This window comes from Monodelphis domestica, chromosome 1 (assembly GCF_027887165.1).
Source record: "Monodelphis domestica isolate mMonDom1 chromosome 1, mMonDom1.pri, whole genome shotgun sequence".
NCBI classification, from domain to species: domain Eukaryota; kingdom Metazoa; phylum Chordata; class Mammalia; order Didelphimorphia; family Didelphidae; genus Monodelphis; species Monodelphis domestica.
The window spans coordinates 594,505,257-594,530,365 of record NC_077227.1 but is presented as its reverse complement, the minus strand read 5'-3'; the positions used below and the strand labels follow the sequence as shown (position 1 = coordinate 594,530,365).

The 25,109-nt window shown below is 41.7% G+C and overlaps 1 protein-coding gene across 1 annotated transcript in view; it reads left to right on the top strand.

Annotated features, from left to right (window-relative positions):
- The first annotated feature begins 19,820 nt into the window (after positions 1–19,820).
- Positions 19,821–25,109, top strand: part of PEBP4 (phosphatidylethanolamine binding protein 4) — a 304,435-nt gene continuing 299,146 nt past the window's right edge. Inside the window, exon 1 of the mRNA XM_007476487.3 lies at positions 19,821–20,114. Coding sequence (XP_007476549.1) covers positions 19,836–20,114 — 279 coding nt within the window. The 5' untranslated portion in view covers positions 19,821–19,835. The remainder of the gene's footprint in view (positions 20,115–25,109) is intronic.

The window sequence follows — 25,109 nt, the reverse complement described above, 5'->3', positions numbered from 1 at the left end:
ACAAAACTGACAGTTTGCCTCTATTCCTGTTGCAGTGCCCAAAATGGGCCATGGGGGTGCCCTGTATGGGTCTGGGTCCTCCTGTTGTCCTGGTGCATAGCTTCTTCCTGGGCACTGGAGTGCTATGTGTTTGACCCTGCTCCCAATATCTGCACATCTGTTTGTGTCCCAATGCCAACCTGGCCCTGACAAAAAACTCACTGAGACTTATTTCTGGATTTTTCCATGAGGATTCAGTCTGTTGCATTTTCTAGATCTGTTTGGAGCAACTACTATGGATGGGAGTTCAGCTGCATCGCTCCCTTCTATTTCACCATGTTGGCTCCTTCCTCCTCTCCTAGTTCTATGCTTATCCTATAATATTTCATGGATCTGTGATTTCATTGATATGGGTACTCCCTCCCAATATTTTTATTTTTTTAAACCCTTACCTTCTGTATTAGAATCAATACTAAATATTGAAACCTAAGGCAGAGAAATGTGAAAGATGAGGCAACTGATGTTAAGTGTCTTACCCAGAGTCACACATCTAGGAAGTATCTGTGGCTATATTTGAACCTAGGTCCTTCCAACCCCAGGCCTGGTACTCCATCCACTATGTCACCTGGCTGCTCCTTCTCATTCTCTTTTGCTCTAAGACCTGCTCATTTCCTGTTTTGGTTATTTATCTCTTTGATAATAACTTTTTACTGATGAAAAAGTTATTAATTCCTTTTGTTTTTACAAAACAGTTATTTCCAAATATACCCTCCCTGACTTCATTACACTTTCACTCATACCAAAGAATAAAAACAATTTTACAAAACACGTGACAATTTATGCACCCTCCCATACTTCTCTGTGGAAAAGAGGGAGGTTCGAGCCATCTCCAGGACCAAGACCAGTCTTTATGAGCAGTATTCTTCTCCTGGGGGGCTCTTTCCATAGATACCACTGGGTTCTTCGTATATGCCATTTTCTTGGTTTTGCTTCCTTCAGTTTGTCTCGGGGTTCACCCATTGCCCATGTTTTTCTGCTGGCCCAGCTTGTGGCACTGATAGCCCTGAGAGACCTGTGCTCACCCTGCCAAATTTTCCCCATGTTCTGCTGGGTCAAAGGCCCAAGTTCCTGTTCTCTTGATTCCCAGAGAGTAGGTGACTTTCTATCCTTCAGCCTCCATCTTTATCAGGAGGGTGATACAGATTCATTGTCAAAAGGCATGGTGGATGGATTTCCTGACCTTCCCAAATAAAACTTCTACCACCCACCTCCTTTTCAGACCTGCTATGTTCCAGTAAGCCCTCAGCACAGGACCATGTCATCATGGCATCATCTCTTCACTGAAGCAGATAGATGCACTTGGATACTGGGTAAGATAGCTTTTTCTCCCCCCTTGACATAGAATAGAATAGAAAGATGGTATACAACATGGAAAAAGCATGCAGTAACTAGCAATCAATACTTCATAAAACCATACATATCTATCAAGAGTTAACAGTTCCTCTAAGCCCAGAAGTCCTGCAGAGGATCAGTTTGGACCCAGAAATTCTAGAAAATGGACGGTTTTCGTTTAAGTTCTTCACTACTGCTCTTTTTTTTTTTTTAAGCAGGTCCAGGAGGCCCCACTCAAAGCTTGTTTAACACATCCAGATTCCCAGTAGGCAGTTGACTTCCTCTCTCCTCAGAGTTTGTTTTGTTTTGATTTTTAATTAAAAAAAACACAAAACTTTTACTTTCTTAGAACTGACACAAGTGAAGAGAGTTAAGGTCTAGGGATCTGGGACTAAGTGACTTGTTCGGGGCCACACAGCTATGAAGTGTCCAAGGTTAGATTTGAACTGAGGTCCTCCCAACTCCAGGTCTGGTTCTCCATTCACTGACACTAAGCTACCCCTTCTCTCTTTATCACCAGGGAGCCCTGAGGGACTGAGGTTTCTAATATCACTCCCAAATTCCCAGTACTGATTAACCATCCATTAGCCTTTTACAAAAGGATAGGAACTGAGAAGGGATAACAAGGTAGAAGTTACAAAATATGCCCCTGAGCAAGAGGGGCATTCTCCTTGTGGTGCATATTCAGCCCCTGTGGAGACACAACACCCTTCCTCCCTCCCCATCCAACCCAAGGGCAAACTCTTTTCAATGCACATTTGGACCCTGGGGAGAAACTAACACCCAAAGGTAATGAGGCACCCATGTAGGGAATGCGTGTGACTGAGGGGGACTTCAGGGCTCTGGGAGTCCTTTTGTCCCTTTATAGAAACTTCACCAAGTTCCTTTCGAAGTGCAGCCTAGCCCATGGATGTCTCTCTTGCTCAGTTGGACTAATTCCTTGGCCTTGGAAGATACTGTTTTAGAATCAATGCATGGCTAGATCAGGACTGCCTCATGACACACAATCCCCCCTTGCTGCTCTAGGCTCTGGTGGTCTTATCAGATGCTGCTGCTGCTCAGTTCCTGACTCTGGTTCCTGGGAGATACTCAGAAAGTTCTTCCTAGCCTTTGGAAGTTGTTCTGTTCTATCTCTGGATACTCACTCACCTAAACTGAGGAAAGAAGAAACCAAAGGACAGCAACCATGTGCTCAAGGATGGGTGGTGACTGGGGGGGCCATGATCAGGCACCCAAAGCTACTGACTCTCCCCCTACCCAGAGGCTCACAGCAGTTTTTTCTCCCTTAAAAGCTGACAAGAGAAGCCAAAAAGGGTCAAGGGACGTATTGATCCTTTTACATTTTCAACTCAGTTCTGACTCTGTCATCAACCTTTCTGGTTCTGAAGCCAAACCAGAAAATTCCTCATCGCTGCACAGTACAAGGCCCTCCATCATTCATAAGCAGAAGTAAGCACACCAAATGGCATAGGTTGGATTGACCCCATTAGGGAATATTGCAAACGGTTTAAGAGCTGAACCCACACTGGCCAGGCTCCCATTTATAGCTGAGTCACTCAACTACAAAGCAAAACTTTGGGAAACATTTTGATCTTGGAACTCACAATACTGGGGATATATCCAAATGGACTTGGAATCTTGATTTGGCCCAACATGTGGAATTTGGTCCCAATTGTATTGTTGCCAACAGGGACCCTCCATTCCCTTTGGGCTTTAGCTAGTTCATGACAGAGTAGAATAAATAGACCTAGTGGTTGATGCCAACAAGGAGAGACCAGCCTTTGTCACTGCTCCAGCTTTCATCTCTAACCTCGGCTTAGCATACCGGGTGTCAGGTCCAGTTGACCTTCATTCCAAACAAATCAACAGTATTAGGTACCTACTCTATGCCAGACATTATGCTATATGCATGAGGTATAGATTTTTTTTTAAATGATACCTACTCTCAAGTAGCTTATATTTTAAAGATCAAAAGCTCTTACTGGTGTGCAGAAAATTGGAAAGGGGGGGCTATAGAGTAAGGGAGTGTTACATCTGAATTTTTCATGTTTTTTCCTTCTTACAAACAAAATAATATTTCACCAACATTCATATACCAGTTTGTTTAGCTATTATCCACTTTGTTTCTGGTTCTTTACTACTAGTGCAAAAGTCCTGCTATGAATGTTTTGGTAGATCTGGAACATTTCCCCCTCCCCTGTCTTTGACTTCCTAGAAGTACATACCTAGCAGTGAAATCTCTGGATTAAGGGGTTTGAAAATTTTAAGTCTCTTTTTTAGGATAATTCCAAATTGCTTTCCAGAATGGTTAAACCAATTCAGAGTTCCACCAACATCGTAACAGTGAGCCTGCCTTTTCTGAACCCTTCTCTAACACTCTTCCCATATTTTTGTCATCTTTACCATTCATTGGCTTTAGGTAAGAACTCAGAATTGTTTTATTCTTCTTTTATTATGAGTAATGGAACAATTTTTCATAGCAATTTTTGCTAATTTGTAATTATTTTAAGAATTGTCCAAACATTTGTAAAGAAAAACTTTGATGTGCTTAAGAACTCTGATCAATAAAATCACTAACAATGATTCCACAGGTATGATGTTAAAACTTACTACCTATCTCCTGATAGAGGGGTGATGAACTGAAGGTTTAGAAAGAGTCATCATTTTTGGATGTGGCCAATGCTGGAATTTATTTGTCTATGCATATTTGTTACAATGGGTTTGTTGTTCTTTCCAATGGGCAAGAGGAGGTGGGAGGGAAAGAAGAAATTAACAATTTCTCTTCTGATCCTAGTTGCATTATATTTTTGCAAAAAATGTTCAATGTCATGTACTTGAAACTATCTACTTTTTCTTTGTTAACTCCTTGATTCCTTTGCTTGGTTGATAAATTTCTCAAAGGGATGAAGGGGATAAGCAACTTCTTCCATTTTCCTTCATTTAAAGAAATATTGTAACCATTTATGTTTAGGCTATATTTCTATCTGGAACTAACTGTGGTATTGTTTGTTGCCAGTTGGATTCTCTTTTTTTTTCTGGTGTCTTTTGTCAAATAGGGAGTCAAATAACTTGTTTTCTTGATTATTAAACATCAGGTTACTGAGGTTGGTCCTTTCTAATTCTTGCTTATCTAGTATGTTCTGCTGATCTACTTTTCTATTTTCAACCAAAACCAAACACTGTTGACCATTTCTACTTTACTATGTACTTTGAAATCTGGAAGTGCTATTCTTCCCCTTCATTCTTATTTTTTTCATTATTCCATAAAATTCTAGACTTTTGCCCCTCCAAAATACTTGTTATTTTTGCCCAACTCTATAAAATAACCATCTAGTAGTTATATAGAACAAAATCTCTAAAGCAAATATTATTTTTATTATGTTGGAATGTCTAACCATGAACATCTAATATCTTTCTACAGAAATATTTTATTTTTATGAACAGTATTTTATAATCATGTTTACCTAAATGTTTATATTTCTTAATATATCACCTTCCAGATCTTATTTTATAGCTATTTTAAATGAGATGTATCTTCCTCTCATTTCTTCTACATTTGATTTATTGTTATATGAAATATTGATTTTTTGTTTTGCTAATAATTTGCTGAAGCTATTCCTCTCTATATGCTGATTCTCTGGAGTTTTCTAAGTAAGCCATTCTTTTTGTCTTGTAAGTAGGGATAATTTTATCTTTTTTTGGTCAATGTTCATGACTTTTCTTTTTTTCCTTACTGCTATTATAATAAGAATTTTTAAAAAAAATTATTTTCCTAATTGCATGTAAAAATAAATTTTAATTTCACTCTAAAAATTTTTGAGTTACAAATTCTTTTCCTCCCTCCTACCATACCCCTTTGCCCTTCCTGAGATGGTAAGCAAGTTGATATAGGTTTTACATGTGTAATCATACAAAACAGATTTCTGTATGTCATATTGTGAAAGAAAAGACAGACCAAAAAGAAGCCGTGAAAAAAACAAAAGTGAAAAATAATATGCTGCACTCTGCATTCAGACTTCATCAGTTCTTTCACTAAAGACAGCATTTTTCATCATGTCCTTCAGAATTGTTTTGGATCATTGTATTGCTCAGAAAAGCTAAGTCATTCACAGTTGATCTTCATACAAAATCACTGTCATTGTGTACCACATTCTCCTGATTCTTCTCACTTCATTTTGCATCAGTTTGTGTAAGTATTGCAGGTTTTTCTGAAATCCCCCTCTTCCTCATTTCTTATAGCACAATAGTATTTCTTTAGAATCATGTATCATAACTCGTTCAGACATTTCCCAGTTGATGAACATCCTCTCAATTTCCAATTCTTTGCCATCACAAAAAGGACTGCTATAAATATTTTCATACACAATAGTTCTTTTTTCTTTTTTTGTTCTATTTGGGATACAGATCTAGTAGTGGTATTGCTGGACCAAAGGGTCATCTAGGTCACAATATTTTAGCCCTTTGGTCATAGTTCTAAATTATACTCTAGAATGTTTGGATCAGTTCAAAGTGTCACCAACAGTGCATTGTAAGAAGGCAGAATTGCAGCAAGGGCTGTACACAATTGTTAAGCAACTTGCTGAGGGTCATATAGCTAGGACCTGTTTAAGTCAAATTTAAACCCAGGTCCTCTGGACTCCAAGCCTGATGCTCTATCCACTATGTCACCTAGCTGCTCTCTATCCCCCTTCCTTTTTTGAGTACTTTATTCTTAATTTTTATATTAATTTAATGTTTTTCTTTTTCCATGGGCTCCTCTTATTTTCCCTTTACATGACCTCTCTTATTCCTTGAATTTAGTAATTTTTTCTTTCTATTCATTTGCTTATTCCATTTACTCCTTTTAAACATTTCTCGCCTTTCCTTAGCCTTTTTTCCTTGTGCAGATAGTGTGTCTAAATCTAAACTGCCTCCCCCCCACACACACATCATAACTTAAGTAATATTCTTTTGTAGTTCCCTTTTCTAAAAAGTTTCTTGAACTCTTTTCTTTATTTCTATTCTCTTTTGATTATCTGCCCCCCCCCCAACTCTGTTCTCTAATTCATGGGCTATACTCTGACATGTTCCTTTGTTTAGGGGTCTCTTATTTTCACAAGTGGTAGAGCTTCTATTGCACCAACCACTTTTGACCTACCCCCTCTGCCCTTTTAGGGTATTTCTAGATCTGACATCAATCCCCCCTTTTTATTTTGGCAGGGTTTTCTGCTGAGTTTAATCCCCAGAAGTATCAATTCATAAAGTAAGCAATCCATGATCTGGTAGTCACTCTCTAACCTGAGTCATTAGCTATGGTTCTGCTTCCAGTCCATAATGTTGCCTCCTAAGGTGAATATATCCTATATCTGGATCTAAGTTTCACCACCACTACCCCCAGGGCCTTATTAATATCCTCTCCCGGGGTGGAATGCAATCTTGGGAAGCATGATCTTTGCTTAGAGAAGATAGGCATCTATTGTGCACACTCTCCCTAAACAAAACCCTCTGTGAAGTCTGAGTTTCTCATCACAAATATAACCTTCCTCACCCCCAGAGGGACATTTTTTAACAATAATCTTCAGTTTTCTCCTCTGATACAAGATTCATTTTCTCCTCCACTCTCAAGGCTTTCCCCTAAACTTTTACTTTTTTATTCCTCTACCTTTTACTTTCCCTTTCCCCTCAAACTTGTTGAAAAACTAAATAACTATCCCTCTTGTTCACCTCCAGACTGAGTAGAATATGCAGTATCTTTAAGCTCTTGCTTCCTCTCTTATCACTCTGTAATGCCCCCTCTGGAGATACTGATTTGCTTAAACAGGTCTATGACATATTCAGTTCTTCCTCTTTCTCTAATCTTGACTCTTTAAGATGCTCGTCTTTTAACTTCTTAGATTCCTCTGTGAGTGTGCGTGTGTGTGTTTTAAATCCTTACTTTCTGCCTTAATATCAATTATAAGACAGAAGAGCAGCAAGAACTATGCAATTAGGGTTAAATGACTTGCCTGGGGTCACACAACTAGGAAATATCTGAGGTCAAACTTGAACCCAGATCCTCCCAACTTCAGTTTTGGTGCTCTTTCTACTGTGCCACCTAGCAGCCCCCTTTTTGTGTTTTGCTAATTCTTCTTTTGCTCAAAGAAAGAAAAAAAGAAAGGAAGAAAGAAGAAAAGAGTAATTGTTTGGAAATATTAAAGAGTTGATTTCCTTTAGTCTTTTTTCAATAATTATATTTAATTTAGCTTTCTTGTGTTTCTCTTATTCAAGGCATTTGGGGTTTTTTTTGGGGGGGGGGTAGGAGAATGGAAGGGTGTAGGAACATCCCAAATGTTTTTATTTTGTTGAAGGTTCAGCTTCTTTTCATTAATCAATAGGTTTAGTTTCAAAGCATGTAGGTTACGTGAGAGTCTTTGTTTTGGGGAATATCTTGTTCTTTTCTCTTTTCTGATTTCTCAAAGCTGTAAAATAATACTGGGATATTTGAGGTGATAATACTTTGTAGCTGAAAATTTGTCTTGTGACTGCTTCCAATGAAATTTTAAAAATTAAACATAACATGACTTGGGGTTTCAAAAGTGAAGTCTTTCTTTGGTGAAGATCTGTGAATTTGAATCAATCCCTATTTTGTTGTTTGTATTTACAAGTTCCTACAGGTTTCTTGTATTATTTCCTATAGTATAGTATACAGATTTTTAAACTGATTATGATGGGAATTTCTTTGTAATTTCCATTACATCCCAAATTTTGAACCTATATTCTCAAATTCCATATTAAAGATTCAACCCAAATAGGAAACAGTTGGAAGCTAGAGAGATCAGGCTACCAAATTTCCAAGAACATGTTTGATTGGCATGCAAATGAGGTTAGGTCATGAAATAAAAAGTCAGATGAAAGACTTGGTCCACATTCCTTTATTATGCCTATAATATACTCTCTGACCTTTATTCAATATTCTGGCCAGCTGAAAACCTCACTGGTTTTCCTATCACTGCAGTGGAATTCTGGTATCATAATATCAATTAGCAATCTCAAGGTCCTCCTTGTCTTGAGCAAGCCCTTGTAGCAGATTTCTGGTGGAGAATGTGAGCAAGGATATTTGTTTGATTTTTTTTTTCAAAAGAGAAAGAGAACATAAGATATTTTCAAATAAGATTTTTAAAACTCCTTACCTTCTGCCTTAGAATTGGTTCCAAGGCAGAAGAGGGGGTGGTAAAAGCTAGGCAACTGGGGTTAAATGACTTGCCCAGGGTCACATAGGTAGGAAGTGTCTGTGTTCAGATTTGAACTCAGGATTTCCCATCTCCAGCTCTGGCTCTCTATCTTCCAATAGATTTTAAAACAACAAAACTGTGGGTAATTTGAGGTAAGAATTTTCATTTTTTTCTTTCTTTTCAACTTAGAAAAACAGCCCCTTAGTATCCTATTATTAACTTAACCAAGGAACCTTGTCATGTAGTTTTGTATTCCTATGTAAAAATACAGGTGATTTGGGTGTTGGGTAATGAGGGTACTTCTGCAAGTAATCCTTGAACAAATGAAATTCTAAGGTTAGAAGGAGTAGGTAAAGCTCTAGTTTTCTCTCTGTGACCATTTTTCCAGAGTGGCAATTATTACTATATAATTTTCATTTCCCCCTCCTTTTCCCCACTTGCTATATTTGTTGGAGCAGAAGCAACTCCCATTCATGAGACCTCTAGCAGAATTTTTCTCATTTTCTTTTCTCTTTCTGGAACTCTTAAAACAGTAAGATATTTTTAGTCATAGAGGCTAAGGCATCCCAAGAGGAAGAAGACAACAGGCAACAATTTTGCTTTGCTTTAGAGTATTATTTCAGAGGAAATATTAGCATTGCACAAACAGTTGGAATCATGTTGCTTCTCCCTTGATCTACTGGTCCCCTCCAGCCCTGCTCCTCTTCTCCATGGTTGATGTTTAGGGTACACATTTGATTTCTTTCTTGGTCTTATTGCAGACCAGAGCACATAAACATTTTCACCCATCTCTGATACATTATGTCCAACATATGTCCTGAATGACTAGGTTCCCTAGTATTAGGGCTAAGGCTCGACCTCCTAAGACTGATGGGACAGAACTACCATAGTAGAAAATCGGCTTCAGACCATCTCAAGGAGCCCATTTGGATGGAAACTCTTGTATGGAAGGGCACCACCTTCCAGCCATTGGGGAGTGAGGAAGGAGTCATAGCCACAGCATATGAGATTTCCATGGAGAAGGAAAACAGACATGGCATCCAGCTTCCCTAGCTGCCCACCCAGGAAGTGACATATCAGAAGAGACACAGAGAAATGTTGACACCAGGGAAGACACATGTAATAAACATAAAATGCAAACACATTCTTCCTTAGTCCTGAAGTTTCACTTGGTTCTGAGTCATTCTGCCAAGAACCAAAGCTGCCCAAAGGCTCCCCTACAGAAAAGTGCCAGAGCCAAAAGCAAATTCTTCTGAGTGGAGGATAAGGAGGTTGAAGGGGTATGAGCCCCCCTGTTTGGGGCTGAAGTCCTTTAGACAAGACCTCTAGGAAGTGGGAAGGTTAAGGAACTGGGAGGGAAGGAGGAAAAGGTATATAGGACAGAGAAAAATGTCTGAGCTCTCGTCCCGAGTTTATTGGAGAGGAGAGAGAGTGATCTCTATGTCATCTATGGTGGCCCATGGATAATAGCCACAAGCAGAAACAAAATAAAATGACATTCAAAGGGAGAATGGTGGTGGCTGAGTGTTAACAGTGGCTCAGCTCACTTCTTCCAGTTGTGCAGCTGCCCCTGGCCAGGGTGCTGACAAGCCCCCTCTCCTCCCTAACTCAGCCCCCACTCCCCCCCCCCACATTCCTATTGGAAAAATAGCAACTTTTTCCATTTGAAAACTATTATAGTAGGTTCATTTAAAGAAGGAAATAAAAAGTAGATTTTCCTTTTTTCTTTATCACACCCCAAACCATAGTATACTTTTTAACTTTTATAAAATTGCAATGAGAGTATATTTCTCAAAAAGTACTCATGTTGCTATATAGCCCACCATCATTAGGAGAGAGAAGCACAGATGTCCATCATGAGCGACTGTTTTGTCTTTGAGCTAGTCTCAAATCCAGTTTAAGGAAGAGGGAAAGCTTAAATAACTGTTGAATGAATTCACTAAATTCATTTAAGTTGTGTGCAGATGTAGTTTGGGTTTGTTTTTTAAACCCTTACCTTCCACCTTAGAATCAATACTATGTGTTGGTTCCAAGGCAGAAGAGTGGTAAGGGCTAGGCCATTGGGGTTAAGTGACTTGCCCAGGGACACACAGCTGGGAAGTGTCTGAGGCCAAATTTGAACCTAACACATCCCATTCCTCAGCCTGGTCCTCAATCCATTGAGCTCCCCAGATGTAGTTCTAAAATACAGACCAAAGCATCCTAACTAGAAGGAATTAGAAACATGTAAAGAGAGAAATATATCCTGAAGCATTTTTTAAACCCTTACCTTCTGTCTTAGAATCAATACTGTGTATTGGTTCCAAGGCAGAAGAATGGCAAGGGCTAGACAATAGGGGTTGTGACTTGCCCAGGTGCACATATTTAGGAAGTGTCTAAGATCAGATTTGAACCCAGGACCTCCCATCTCTGGGTTTGACTCCCAATCCACTGAGCCACCTAGCTGCTTCCCCCCCCCCCCAAAGCATCTAAGGCAGAAAGAGTTGAGGTCATACTCAATTAGGAGATTAAATTAGGAAAAGGAGTTCAGAAAAAAAGGGTGTGTGACTCTTGACAGAAGACTGTTTTAAATTTGATGCCCCCAAAGCAATATTATGTGAAAAGTAGGATATAGTTTAGAAAATAAGTTACCTTGAGGCTAATAAGATGGATAGGCACAATTGGAAAATTATGATAGGGATGTAAAAGAAAGATTGCTTAAATGCAAGAATGAATGCTTACACAGGCAGCCAGGAGGAGGAATTGGAAGATAGTGGGCGACTGAAGTAGAAAACAATGAAAGAATTTGAACGAGTTCATTCCTGAAGTCATAACAACAGTTATCTCATCTCATGTGGCCGTATTGGAGTGGTGGGAATGAGTGGGGGAGCAGCCTCATCAAAGTGATGCTGGACTTGACTACAATTCCCCATGTCATTAAGGCTAGCCATCCCTTTGGTTCTTTTCAACATATCTCTGCTGAGTTAACCACCGATTTCCTTCCTTCAAAGGAAAAACCCTCACCTGGTGGTCCATGTGCCCATCTAGTATGCCTGTGGATTGAAAATACCGGCCCAAGCCTTTACCCATGGAAGGGAAGCTAGGGCTAGCAAAACCATGCAAAAATAAACTAATTCCCAGACCTAAACCCAGAAGAGCATAGGGAGCTTCTAATGGCTTCGCACTGTTAGCTAGCCACAAGGTGAAAGAGAGTGGATGAGGAGTCAGGCAAAGGAAAGACAGAAGCAATCCAAAGAGTGATCTCTTCAGGACCTTTGTTCTTCCTCAAACAAAAGCAAGAAGTCTAAAACTCTTTGAAATCCCTGTCTATTCTGGGTTATAATAAAATAGACAGATTCAATCCCCTATCCAGGAAAATAGCACTTAAAAGATGAAGGGAGATGCTTTCAAATAGGCACAGGATGGAGAGACCCTGCCCCAGCTAGTCACTGCCTATTGTAATAGCCATCTTTCAGTTTTGCTCCTTGTCCTTAATACCTTAGAATAAAAGTTATCTACTTTTCAACTGACTCCAGTGTGACTGAAGTAAATAGTTACAGATGAAAGGGGGGGGGGAGAGAGAGAGAGAACTGATTTCTCTCTCTTCCCCAAGTTAATAGTTAATAGAGGGGAATAAAAGGCAAGTTTAGTGAGAAAACATAACTGGAGAGGACTGAAGGGGGGCAATAACTTATCTCACCCTCCTTCTATCTTCTGGGGCACATAACATCAACTCCTCCTATCCCTTGTCTTTACCTTGAGAGAGGGAAGACTCCATTCTCTCTCTCCTCCATACCACCAAAACACCCTCTATTACACTATGGATTATGAATATGTCACCCTGGGAGGTGTCATTGGATCCCTCCAGCCCCTGCCTCCCACTATGAAGAAGAGATGATAATGATTTTATAAGATTTAGGGAATATTCCATTTGAGTGATAGAGGGCACATCCTCCCAAACAATACCCTGCTTAAATCCACCTGCAGTTTCTTTTGAATAACCCAGATGAGGAATAGAACATTTGGAAAGCAGCTCTGAAAATTTTTGCCTCGATATTCCATCCCCACCACAACCAATGAGGGAGTCCTATATTTAGGACCATGAAGATATTCAATAGCTATTGGGCCGCACCCAATAACTTAAGAATTCTGCAGCATGTTTGCTGTTTTTTAAGTTCAGAGTTCAAAAATAAGGAAAGGAAAGGAAGAGGGAAAGAAAGAAAAACAAAAAGAAAGAAAAAGCAAGCTGTAGAGTAGCATGTGGTCAGGTAGTAAGAGGAGGGTCTTGTTTCCTGACCAATTGATGCCCTCATGACCATCTCAACTTAGCCAGACTGATCCCCAACAAACAGAGTAGACCCTGTAAGGGGAGAATGAGAGGGCCTTCTCAGACAGTCTAAGCACAGGTTGGGGATGCATTGATACTAGTTTGGGTATGTTCCTCTAAGCAGAGTGAGACAAGACTAGGGTTACCTTGTTTGTGCAGAGACAACAGTTCTCCCACAAAAGGTCAGTAGAGATATAGCGAGAAGAACCAAAGGAATGGGAAGCCCTAATGATGGGTAGGAAGGTCCTAAGGGACCAGGCTGAAGACCTAAGTAAAGCCCTTCCCACAAGAGGACTGGGATGTGTGGTATGAAATCACCCAGGTCTATCTCCTGAAGACTACCTAGGTATTAATAAAATGACCTATTGTGTCACAGGTTCCCTAGATCACTCTTCTGCAATGTGGGATGTAGAAAAGGTCTGGTACTAGATATGGTTTTATGGTCACCCTGAATATTGGAGTGAATGCTAGATCCTCCTCCAGATGCCTTAGGATAAAGAACCAGTTAGTCCAGTAATTCCCATATTGAATGTATAGTGACCATTACATTACACACCTTACATTAGCCAGAGCTATATGGTAGGTACAGTAAGCACGATAGGATCTGGGTCCCATGATTCACAATGTCCAAGGGTTGAAGGTACCTCTCAAAAGGACATCCAAAAAGGAAGAATAGTTCCTAATACAAGGACGTGATGGAATTTGGCACCTTGAGTACCAATATTTGTTGGTTTCTCCTGACCAAGGAGATATATTTTCAGTATGTCACTGGTTTCATAAATTTTGGGGCTGTCATATATTCCTAAACCAGCCCTGGGTAAAGATTTCCATTGGTGTTCCCAACCCAGTGGACAAAAATCCTGGGTGACCCTAGGCACCATTTATGTCTTCTCTGACAAGATAATCTAGGGTGTGTATCCCTTCTTTTGGACTGACATCACCATACCCATTCTTGTAGATGTGAGGCAGTTTCTCCAGGCAGTGGCAGAAACTGAGGAGCACTCCCAAGGAAGACTGGAGAAGATGATTGGACTAGACACAGTTTTGAATTCTTGCTCCTGGTGGGGATCCTTTCTGGGATACCTCAGTGACAATAACTCTACTAAACATTTAGGCATATTTTTTCAATGCCTTTGTTTGGGATATTGCTAAGAATTCCTACGTTACTATATCCTTATGTCTATGGTAATGATGAGCTTTTGTAAAAGAAAAATAAACCCAATACAACACACTTGGGAATAGTCTCTGTGGCTGCCTACCATCATTCAAAGTATGGAATGATGCAGCCCGACCAGTCTAGGCATCCTCCCCAGTCCCCCTAGGAGGAAAGGGTCAGGTAGACAGAAACATGACTGAGCAATCCATGAGCATGCCTCCTGTGACATGAGAGGAACTCTGTCAACCCCTGTGTGTGTCCTTATCTAGCTTTACTCATGGTTGGCATCTTTAGAAGTTTTTGTGGGGCCCTGCTTACCCTAGGCTAATGCTTTTGAAAAATGAAGCTCCAGAGAGGCTGCCATTACCCACCTGAGTATAAAACACTGCTACCCCTAACCGCTGTTGCCACTCAGACCTTTCTGGACATATTTTGCCTCTCAGGGACCAAAACAGACTGCTGAGAAACTGAGTGGCTGCTGGAGTTGGTTAGTGCATATGTCCTTGTATCCTTTCTGTGGTTACAACTGGTGGTTCAGGTATGATCAATAAACCCTGTAGAGCTGGATTTAAGGAATTTTTTTATTCCCTGAAATCTAGGGGGTTCTATTAAATTACCCAGGAAGTGGAAGAGGCTTCCAACCATTTCTTAAGAGTTTGATTTCAAAGATCCTCCATTAAATTACTTTGATACTTCATTGTGGTGTGGAGGTGACCCTGGATTCTCAAAGGCCATGCCGGTGGAATGCAAGCACTGACAGTTTCTACCAAGCTAGAAAGGCTTCAAGTACGGGACTGGCGATGGGCTATGTGTCTTATGTCCAAAGATTAGATGACTAGGTTCAAGGACACTCATCACCAAGTTTGGCTATGGGGTGATGACTTTTGGTTCAGACTCAGAAATTCTTGTAGCTGACTCATACTAAGTTCCTTTTGAGTTGTGATCTGAAGGGACTATTCATACTGATGCAATCACAGATCCTTGAAGTATTGAAATGATTTTATCAACCCAGAAGACGACTGGCTTAGATTTGGGAAAGGGAGCTGAAATCACTATACCATGGCACCAAAAATTGTGCATTTGTCTGAGGAGGTTGGCACTGCCACTGGCAAGAAACTTGTTTAAAAGTCAGATGCAGATCAAAGCATACTATCTTTCACATTAGTTAATTTTTATTTTGAGGTTTTTGGTTTTATATGAGTATTCTCTTATGACAATGACCAGTATGAAAATATATTTTGCATGATAACACATGTATAACCTAGATCAAATTGCTTACCATCTCTGGGAGTGGGGAGGAATCTGAGGGAGACAATTTGGATCTCATCATGTTTGAAAACATACATTGAAAATTGATATTACATGTAATTGGGAAAATAAAATTTCTTTTTTAAAAAGTTTCTTTGGTTCCTTGTTTAGTTATGTTGTAAATGTGTGCATTTATACCACCCATATCCATGTACACTTGTATATTGACTGTATGCTGATGTTTTATGGGAATGTCCCTATGAATGCTTCTCTGGGACAGGAAAGTGACCATCTCTATGGGCATGTTCATGCCCACTGGATGTGCATGGATGTGTATGTTGGACAATTTGCTGAGGTTGGAGGATTTCCTTTGGTTCTGGAACATCAGGTGTGCTGCTCATTCAGAGCAGAGTCCAGAAGGAGCCAACTTGGGTGGAATAGTCATGGGCAGAGAAACCAGCCCAGGGCAACCAGGCTTTCTCCTAGAGTACTGATACCAGAACCAGGGAGGGGATGTTACTTCCTGGAAGAAAGGGGCAGAGTCACTTCTTCCTTAAGAAAGTCTTATTTCTAAGTGGTCCTCTGTCCCTGGCTGCTACTACCTCAGTTGTGTCATTCTGGAGCCCCTCTTCAGGATCTCTCCCTTTCCCTCCAATCCAGAACAGCCTGAGGCAACATGGCCACCATTTTCTACTATGCCTCAGTGGGACTGTCATCTGGACAATCACAGTTTCCTCTCAAATCTGACTTGAATAAAAACAAAACATGGCCTATAACTGGTGTTATTTTTTCAGTGTTTGCCTATAATATCCTTTTGTTTCTTTCAAAGAGACTTCATTTTAGGGATTCAGCTTATATTTGAGGATGGCCTGTATTGAGACCAATAATACATTTTTAATGAGGACCTCATTAGATATGTTCTGTCCTGCTCAAGGCATTTTCCTCTAGGGACAGAAAATCAGGATCTGACCACAGCTTTCCTCACTGATCATTCCATTTCTGGTGCTGCTATCTGGTCTCTGGAGCAGCACAGACCTTGACCCTGGATAGATGCAAATGCAAGTGAACACCCCTGTGTACCACAGATATTACATAAGTGGAGAGGACCAAGGGCCAAACACGGCAGCTGGACTGTACCTCCCAGCTATAACTGGCTTCTACCGTACACTCACATCACAAGCTTCATTTTCCCCTCTCCCTAGGCTCATTTGATCCCAGTTGCCCCAGACCCCATTTCCTAAATAAGGTTTCCCAAAATATCTGAGAAGTACCAGGGCAATCAGCCACCACCCACCCTTGCTTAAGCCATTCATGGAAATCCTAGACTTGAGGGAATAGCCAAAGAAGTCTTTCACATGCAGACCAAGCCTGTGTGCACCTTGGTGTTCCATTCTTCCATGACAGTCAGTTGGGAGAGTCACAGTTTAGAAGACTGAACTTGAGATCCTGTAGGAAACCTTCATACCATTATGTTGGTGTGGACCTTCTATCACTGGGATTCTACCAGACTGAAACTTTGAAAGTATCACAGGAGAGGGAAGGGCATTCTGTTTTTGAATCCTTGGGCAAGACTCAAAAAACCCTAGAGCTTATAGGTCTGAGACCCATAAGGTTCATTTGCAGCAGGCTGCCTCTGTTTTAGACCTTCCCCTTCTTCTTGTCTAATTTCTGGAAATTTCCATTACTTTATGCTTATATTCCCTATTTATTCTCTGGGTAACATCTAGTGTCTCCTTGCCTGTGACATCAGAGATGGAAAACCAACCAGATGCTCTGAGCTCCTCACAAGACCTATGCCTTGGGAGCTGCCCTGTGGTCTGAGGTAACAGTTCCCAGGCTGTCCCACACCTTGGCTAGAAGCAAAAGAGAGTCTACTGAAGATATGAGGCTAAGTCTGAGTATGGCCTTTCCAAGGCACCATCTCTGATCTCCTTCCTTCTCTTCCTGGTGTGGTCCAAAGTCACACCAAGGTTCCAGCAACTTCCCTGCTTATAACCTTTTTTTTTTTGTGGTCCCCTCTTCCCACTCCTGGTGCCCTGCCCCATAATACATGTTTCCCCAAGGTGCCTTGGGCATTCCCCTGTGTGAGTTAAAATGTGCCATAATAAAGGTCGATTTACACTTTTCTGGTCTGTCTGATTCTTTTGTGAAACCTCCAAATCCCATAATTGTTATATAGGACATTGAGAAAACTGGTCCTTTTGAGGACAAAAAAAGGGGTTGGGGAGGCATGGCCAGCACATGTTGGCCAATTCACCATTAAAAGAAAATGGTGCCCGGGTTCAAGCCATAGAAGAGGGGGCCTCTTTTCCTCAGTGGGTCTCCTTCAACTTCATCCACCCAAGGTTAACCAGTTCCTGATTGCTGGCCTCCTTCCCAATAGATACTCCATTTGGCAGGTTTGGATTTCTGCCCTGGATTCTCTACTTCCAAGACTTTGATGGAATGGCTCTAACTCTCCAGATATTCATTATCCATACACTCTTAGCTTCTGAACAACTTAGAGAAGGCAGAATATTCCATCCCCGACTCTCTTAGGTTCTAGGCTGATTCCCCATAACTGTTTAGCTCCCAGTGCTTCTTTCCCCAAATGCCCCACAAAAATGCCAGTGTCATTTGAGTTTCTAAACCTCTCAGACTTCATTTTAGTCCTCTTTTTAGCAGCTCAGGCTGGGATTATTAGATGGAGAGAGTATATACTACAAGCCAGTCTCTCATCCTTATAAAAAAGTTATGTCACATCCCTATATACCTCAGTTTCCCCATCTGTAGAACACCCCTTTCATCTGTAGATTTGGGGGGAGGATGAGAAACCAAATGTTGCCCATTCCATCTCTTCAGAGCTCATGAGTTTTGATAAATCGAGTACAAAACCCAAATAGGGTTGTTTTCCCTTAAGCACCCAGGACAGGGGTGGCAGGATGGGGTTCTACAGGCTTGGGGAGGAAAGCTGAGCAGTGTGAAGTGTGAAGGCATACCGTATGAGCCAAACAGAATTTTGTTTGGAATTTGTAAAAAAGCAGTTTAAAAAGACCAGGCCTAGCCAAATCAGCTGGCTGGCTTAGGACATGACAAGGAAGATTCCACAGTGTCCCGCTCTCTCTTCTCTCTCTTTTCCTCAGGCAAATCCTGGTCTCTGAATAGATAACATAATTTCTCTATCACAACCCTTTATACTACCAGCTAACTGGCTTATCCAGAAGAGAAACAAAGTAGGGCAGCCTGGAGTAGGAGGTCCTGCAGCTAACTAAATTATTAGTCAAAGGAACTGTGAATAAGAGACCTTCTGAGTCAAAAGATAAGGGAGATGCTTTGTGCCGAGCCAGGCGGGGACAAAGAGAGAAACTAACGGTCTCCAAGGTCAGGGGAATGGGCAAATGCAAAGACAAAAGCTGCTTACACTTAATAAATGTCCCTGCCCCAGGAAAGCGGGAGCACTGGGCAGGGAGATGATTGATAATCGGACAGGTTAGGGAAGGCTACCAGGTCTTTGGCCTTTGCCTACCAGGGGGCTCTCTCAAAGTGAACTTCCGCACCCAGAGGGGTCCGGGACAGGACCCTATACCCTAAAGTCTGAGGGATTGTAGGATGCCAGCCAAACCACCAAATGGAATGAGGGGCTAGAGTATTTGGGACAGGATCTATGTCCATGCCTACTGCTTGGCCCAAGGGCCATTCCTGCTCTCTGGCCCTGAGGGAACTTGCCTACGAGCAGAAAGGACTTGTGGGGAAAAGTCCATCCTGCTCTGCTTACACAGAGGGAGCTTGAAGTGCCCTCTCCAGGACCACTGAGTGTGGAAATGGGGAGCAGAAGCTGGGGACCCCTCTTGCCCTTTTTCCCTCCCCCCACTCCCTTCATCCACTCCACAACAAAGTTTATCAATATGGTTCTCCTTTACAAAGTGTTGCTTCTCAATTACCCCCTCTGTAGATCATCCCATTTCAGTCACTGACTTTCAGTGAGTTTATCTCTTCTGAGTGCTTAAAAAGGGGGAGTCCTAAGCCTCAGGTTGGTTATTTGGGGGGCTGGTAGGAGAGAGGGATCGATCCTAAGCCTTGAGAATAAGGAGACCTGTCACAGCCTCAGTCACTTTTGAGGAAAGGAAAAGTCTGTGGGGTTCTGTGAGATGGAGTGACCATTTGGCCAGTGATGACTTAAGGGCTTAGGGCTTGAGCCCAGGTGTCCCGATCCCTTCTCTAATTCTATGGTGCAGATGAACAAAACGATTTTTCACTGCCTTCAGAGCAAGCAAAGTTCAATTCAATTCTCTCCCATTTGTCTTGCCTCTCTTTCCCCATTTCTGTGTCCTTCCCTCCATTTCTCTCTGTCTCTCTTTGAGTCTCTTAATCTAAACATTTCCTCTTCTGGATCTTTCTCTGAGTCTCTCTCTTTTTCTCTCTCTGTCCCTCCCTCCAGATCCCTTGAGCAGTGGGAAAATTTCAACCTGGGCTCTTGGGGGTGGGATACTTAGAAAACCCATCCGCTATTCTTTTCCTAGTATTCTAGGTTAGGAGCCAGACCTCCTGACAGCCACACCACCTCTTCCCTCTCCAAACCAACTACATGGATGCAGAGAATCTTTGTAGAACTCTTAGAACTGCCCCACCAACGACCAACTGTCACACAGGTTCTCAGGGGCCTTTCCTCATCACTGGCCACCTGACTGGTAGGCCGCCCACCTCAGTCTACAGTAGCCCAAACTGTGGTTCTCTGGGGTGGGGAGAAGGGTATCTCCACCTTCTCTGGACCAGCTCCTACACTGCCACCCAGGTTGCCGACTGGAGACCATACTGTTACACCAAATCCCCTTTGCCACCACCATCGCTTGCCATTCTGCTCTGGGTACGTTATAGGGATTGTTCCTCCCTGCTAACTGAGACTGATTTAGGAGTCTTCAGTCAGAAGCTAGTAGAGCTCGGAAAAATTAAACATCAAGACACGTGGCAAAGAGATGGGAGGTCCTGGGTTCAAATCTGTATGACCCTGGGCAAGTCACTTACCTACCCTCCATTGCCTAGCCCTTGCCTCTTCTCTGCCTTGGAACCAGTACATAGTATTGATTCTGAGACAGAAGGTAAGGAAGAGAGACAGACAGACAGACAGACAGACAGAGAATGAGCACAGGTTGCCAAAGTAGGTGGGGAAAAAAAAATTTGAGCTTCAGTTGAGCCAAAGACTGTATTAGTACTTTTAAGTTTTCAAAGATTTTAAATGTGTGTGTGTGTGTGTGTAGATATATATCTGACGGGCAGATAGGTGGCACATATTACATAAATTTCCAGGCCTGGAGCTGGGAGGACTTGGATTCAAATGTGGCCTCAGGCATTTCTTAGCTGTGTGACCCTGGGCAAGTCACTTAAACCTCCCCCATCCATCTTAGGATTGATATTAAGACAGAAAGTATGGGTTTAATATTTATGGGCTTGGATTCAAATCCTGGTTCTGCTACTTATCTACAGGATCATAAGCAGGCCTCTTCTCTATAGGCCTCTATTTCCCCATTTGTGATATGATAGGGTGGGAGCAAATAAGCTCCAAATCCTTTGATGCTGGACGTCAGGAGCTCCGAGCTCTCTATATCCTTATGTCTAATAGGCTTAGAAAATAAAACTCTATCTCCTCGCCATTTCCCCCTGCATGAAACATGTAGAATTATCCCCGCATCCTCCCTGTTTCAGGTCTATTTGAAAGAGTGATCATGTCCATAATAAGGGGCCTTGAACTCTTTTGAAGAGGCACTAGTAAATATGTCGCTAATTTGGGCTCAATTCTTCTCTTCCCACAAAAGGTCTATAAAGGTCAGCTCTGCAGAGCCTGGAGGAGGGACAAACGTGTCTGAAAATACTTCCAAATCTCCACCATGTATTTCCTTATGCTGACCGTGGCTCTTCCTCTCCCCTAAGTCCATGAATTTAGCCATAAGCACCTTCCTAGGGCAGATGGGTTCATTAATATGGTCTGTAGAGTGGCAGAGAGCATCCTCAGGGGTTGGCTTCTGGGCCACCATCCGTGGAGACACTTGGAGAAAAGACCCCAGTGGCCTCCAACGTTGCTAGGGTCCCTCCAGAGCAGGCCTGAGGGATGCTGAGGTGCTCCCTGGCCAGAGGATAGGATGACTGAGTACCTACGGTGAGAAGGTCCGTCCCAGAGGCAAATGGGCACTGGGCTTTCGGCTCAAAAGAGCATCTATCCATTAGTTTGGGGACAGAGTCCACGGAGGGAAGCCAAGCCTCTGGAAACTGTGTGAGTGACCTAGCATCCTGGGAAATAACCCCTCTGCCTGATTATTTGATGGAGGGGGGCCTTCTGGCTCTGCCACCCTTCTTTCTGGCTCCCTTTTGCAAAGCTTCGCATCTCAGGTTCCCCCTCTGTAGAACATGTTTCACCCCCTATGCTGACTGAAGCACGAGTGTACAGTTTTTGCTGAATCCAGAAAAATAAATTAAAATTTCCACAGGATCACAAAGAGAAAATAGAAATTCTTCCTCTAAAACAAACAAACAAACAAAAAAACACTGAAATTCATCGTTAGCAATCATTACAATGCCATTTCTAAATTGAACGTCTGGACTGGAAAGGATCAGTACTTAATAAGTACCAATAATACTTAATAAAAGCTGACATGTCTAAGGTACTTTTAAGTGTTTTTCTTACATCAACCCAATGAGGTAGGTAGTATACATATTCTTATCCCCATTTTGCAGATGAAGAGACCAAGTCTTAGTGAGTTTGGTAGTTTTTAATAGACAAGCATTTTTTTTTTTACTTCTATGTATTTGGTTTAAATATGGAGATCAGGAGAACTTACAGAATGTCAGACATGAAAGATACCCTAGAATTGGTCTAAACCCAACGCTCCCATTTTACAGATAAGTAAAACTGAAGTCTGTGGTGAAAATTTGCCACACCAATTCAGTCTCCAAGCTAAATGATAGGTTTACTGAGAGGTGGCCAATTTCACAATAAAGCCGGACTCTGGTTAAGATCAAAACCAGAGACTTAGTAGATAGCTTTTTGTATGCAGAGAAATCTGGTGATACAGTGACAAAAAATACAATCAAAATTACAAAAGAATGGATGCAAAATCTTTCACATGGGCAGTTCTTAATTAATGGCACAAGTGCTGATTAAGCTGGAAAGTACAAAAATAATCACTATGGGCCGTAACCTTGGGTTTCTGGCCTTCCTAAGACCTCTGCAATAAGGGCCAGAGTCGAATTGTTTTCTGCTTACAACTATGATTGTCATAACTAGGAGTCAGCAGTTAGATGGTGGTCAGTTGGCACCCAAGAGCAGCCCTTCACCTCCTGTCTGAATGTCCTGTCATACACAGAGAGGGTGTGGTGGGCTAAGTGGAAACTCTTGGGTTATAGACTTAGGGTCAAAATGTCTGTAAAGAAGGCTTGATGCCACCCTAAACTGCATTTTTCTTAGCTAATGTTTATAATTCTTATAAAGCAAACTATTATTTGACTATTAACTCAAGACTAATTGCTATTAAATGTTATTAAATGTTATTCGTGTTGTTAAAATAATCATAAAGGTATTATTAATTATAAAAGGGGGTAGGGGATTTTACACTCACAGGCCAGAGCAGGAAAGTCATTTAATTCAAGGTCCCACATCCGTCCTCCCTATTTGACTTTGTCAGCACTCCCGAGTCCCTCTGCATTCTTACACAATCTTCAATCTTCATAGAAGGATGGGAAATAAAAATTAAAAATGGCATCTCAGTATTTCCCTTCCACATCTTCCCTTTATAACTCTAGTAGGAAGAATGGCTAGACAATCGCTGAATTTAAATTCAACTCAACACTTGTCTAGCACCCAGTGCTCATTGGGCCCTCCCTTAGGATCATTCTTGATATGTTTTTTAATCCAAAATCCAAAAAAGAGCTCCATATGAAGAAAACATGCAGCGCGTTTGTCTTTTTAATTTTTTAGCTAAAAAAAGGGAATATGAAAACCATCTTCCCAGTTTGGAGGTCTGTGGATTACTTTAATTAACTAACCTTCCTACGTCTCTTGAATGAACTATAAATTCCTTGAGAACAGGTAAGGACCAAAGCCCAACTCTGGGTACAAAACTAGATGCTGCATATTCATTGACGTCTAGTTCTTTTGATGGACCCTCAGTTTCTCAAAAACCCAGCTTGCATAGGGGGCAGCTGGGTGGCTCAGTGGATTGAGAGTCAGGCCTAGAGACGGGAGGTCCTAGGTTCAAATCTGGCCTCGGACACTTCCCAGCTGTGTGACTCTGGGCAAGTCACTTGACCCCCATTGCCTAGCCCATACCACTCTTCTTTCTGCCTTGGAACCAATACACAGTATTGACTCCAAGAAGGAAGGTAAGGGTTTTTAATTAATAAAAAAAAACAAACCCACCTTGCAGAAGGGTGAAAAGAGCCTTTTACTTTTCACTGAGAATTAGGACCATTTCGTGGGGCAGTTAGATGGCACAGTGGATATGCCTGGAAGGCTAAAGGCAAGAAGAACTGAGTTCAAATCTGACCATAGAGTCATAGCATGACTCTGGGCAAATCACTTAACGTCGGATTCAGTTTCTTCAGCTATAAAGTAAGGCTAATAATAGCTAGCACCTACCTCCTAGGATGTGAGGAACAATATATTTTTATTTATAATAAATAAAAAATAAATATTAGAAACATAAATTATCAATATATATTATAAATACACATATAGTATAGTATAACATATATAAATAAATATATAAAATATGACAAAATATATTTTAAATTTAAATTTTTATTTTTACATTTATTTATATTTTTATATGTAAGTATATTTTTTCAGCCTTTACTTTTTGTCTTGGAATAGATATTGAGAATCGGTTCTAAGGCAGAAGAATGGTAAGGATTAAGCAATTAGGATTAAGGGTTAAATGACTTGACCAGGGTCATACAGCTAGGAAGTATTTGAGGTTAGTCTTGAATCCAAACCTGGGCTCTCTATCCACCCAGCTACACAACAGCCTTTTTGTTTGTTTGTTTGTTCATTTTGAAACCCTTGCCTTCTGTCTTAGTATCAATTCTAAGGCAGAAGAACAGCAAGGGCTAGGCAATTGGGGTTACTTGCCCAGGATCACGCAGTGAAATGTCTGAAGCCAGATTTGAACTCCTGTCTTCCTGATTTCAAGTCCAGGAGACAAGAAGGAGCACTGAAGGTTTTAGAGCAAAGGGGTAACATGATTTGAGTTCTATATTAGGGGGAGATTAATCTGGTAGCATCTTGAAGGATGGGTCAGAGAAAGGAAAATCTGAAAGGTGTTTCTTTTTAATTTTTGTGGTTGTTGTTAACCTTTACCTATTGGTTCCAAGACAGACGAGTGGTAAGAGCTAGGCAATTGGGGTTAAGTGACTTGCCCAGGGTCACACAACTACGAAGCGTTCGAGGTTACATTTGAAACCAGGTCCTCCCCTCCCCAGCCCTTCTGCTGCACCCCCTTCCCCCCAAAGGGAGTTGTTGGTCCTACTCCACTTTGCCCTCCCAGCCAGGGAAGCATCAAGGACAAGTGAATGGGGAGAACCCCATGAGGCAGCTAAAGGATGGAGAAAAGTGCCTGGGTCCGGGGAATGTTCCTCCCTGCTCCCTGCCACCCACTCTAGGGTCATGAGCTTGGAGAGAAGTAGGCGGGGCTTGTGCCCTGCTGCCTGAAAGCGGAGCAAGCACGGAACTGGCCTGGGGCCTCCCAGCCAGGGGAGGCCTGGGGGCAGGCCCGGCGCTTCTATAAGAGCCTTGGCCTTCTGGGAGAGCAGCCAGTCCCAGCAGAACTCTACCTGCCCTGGAAGGGCCCAGGCAGAGGGAGGCAGGCCAGGC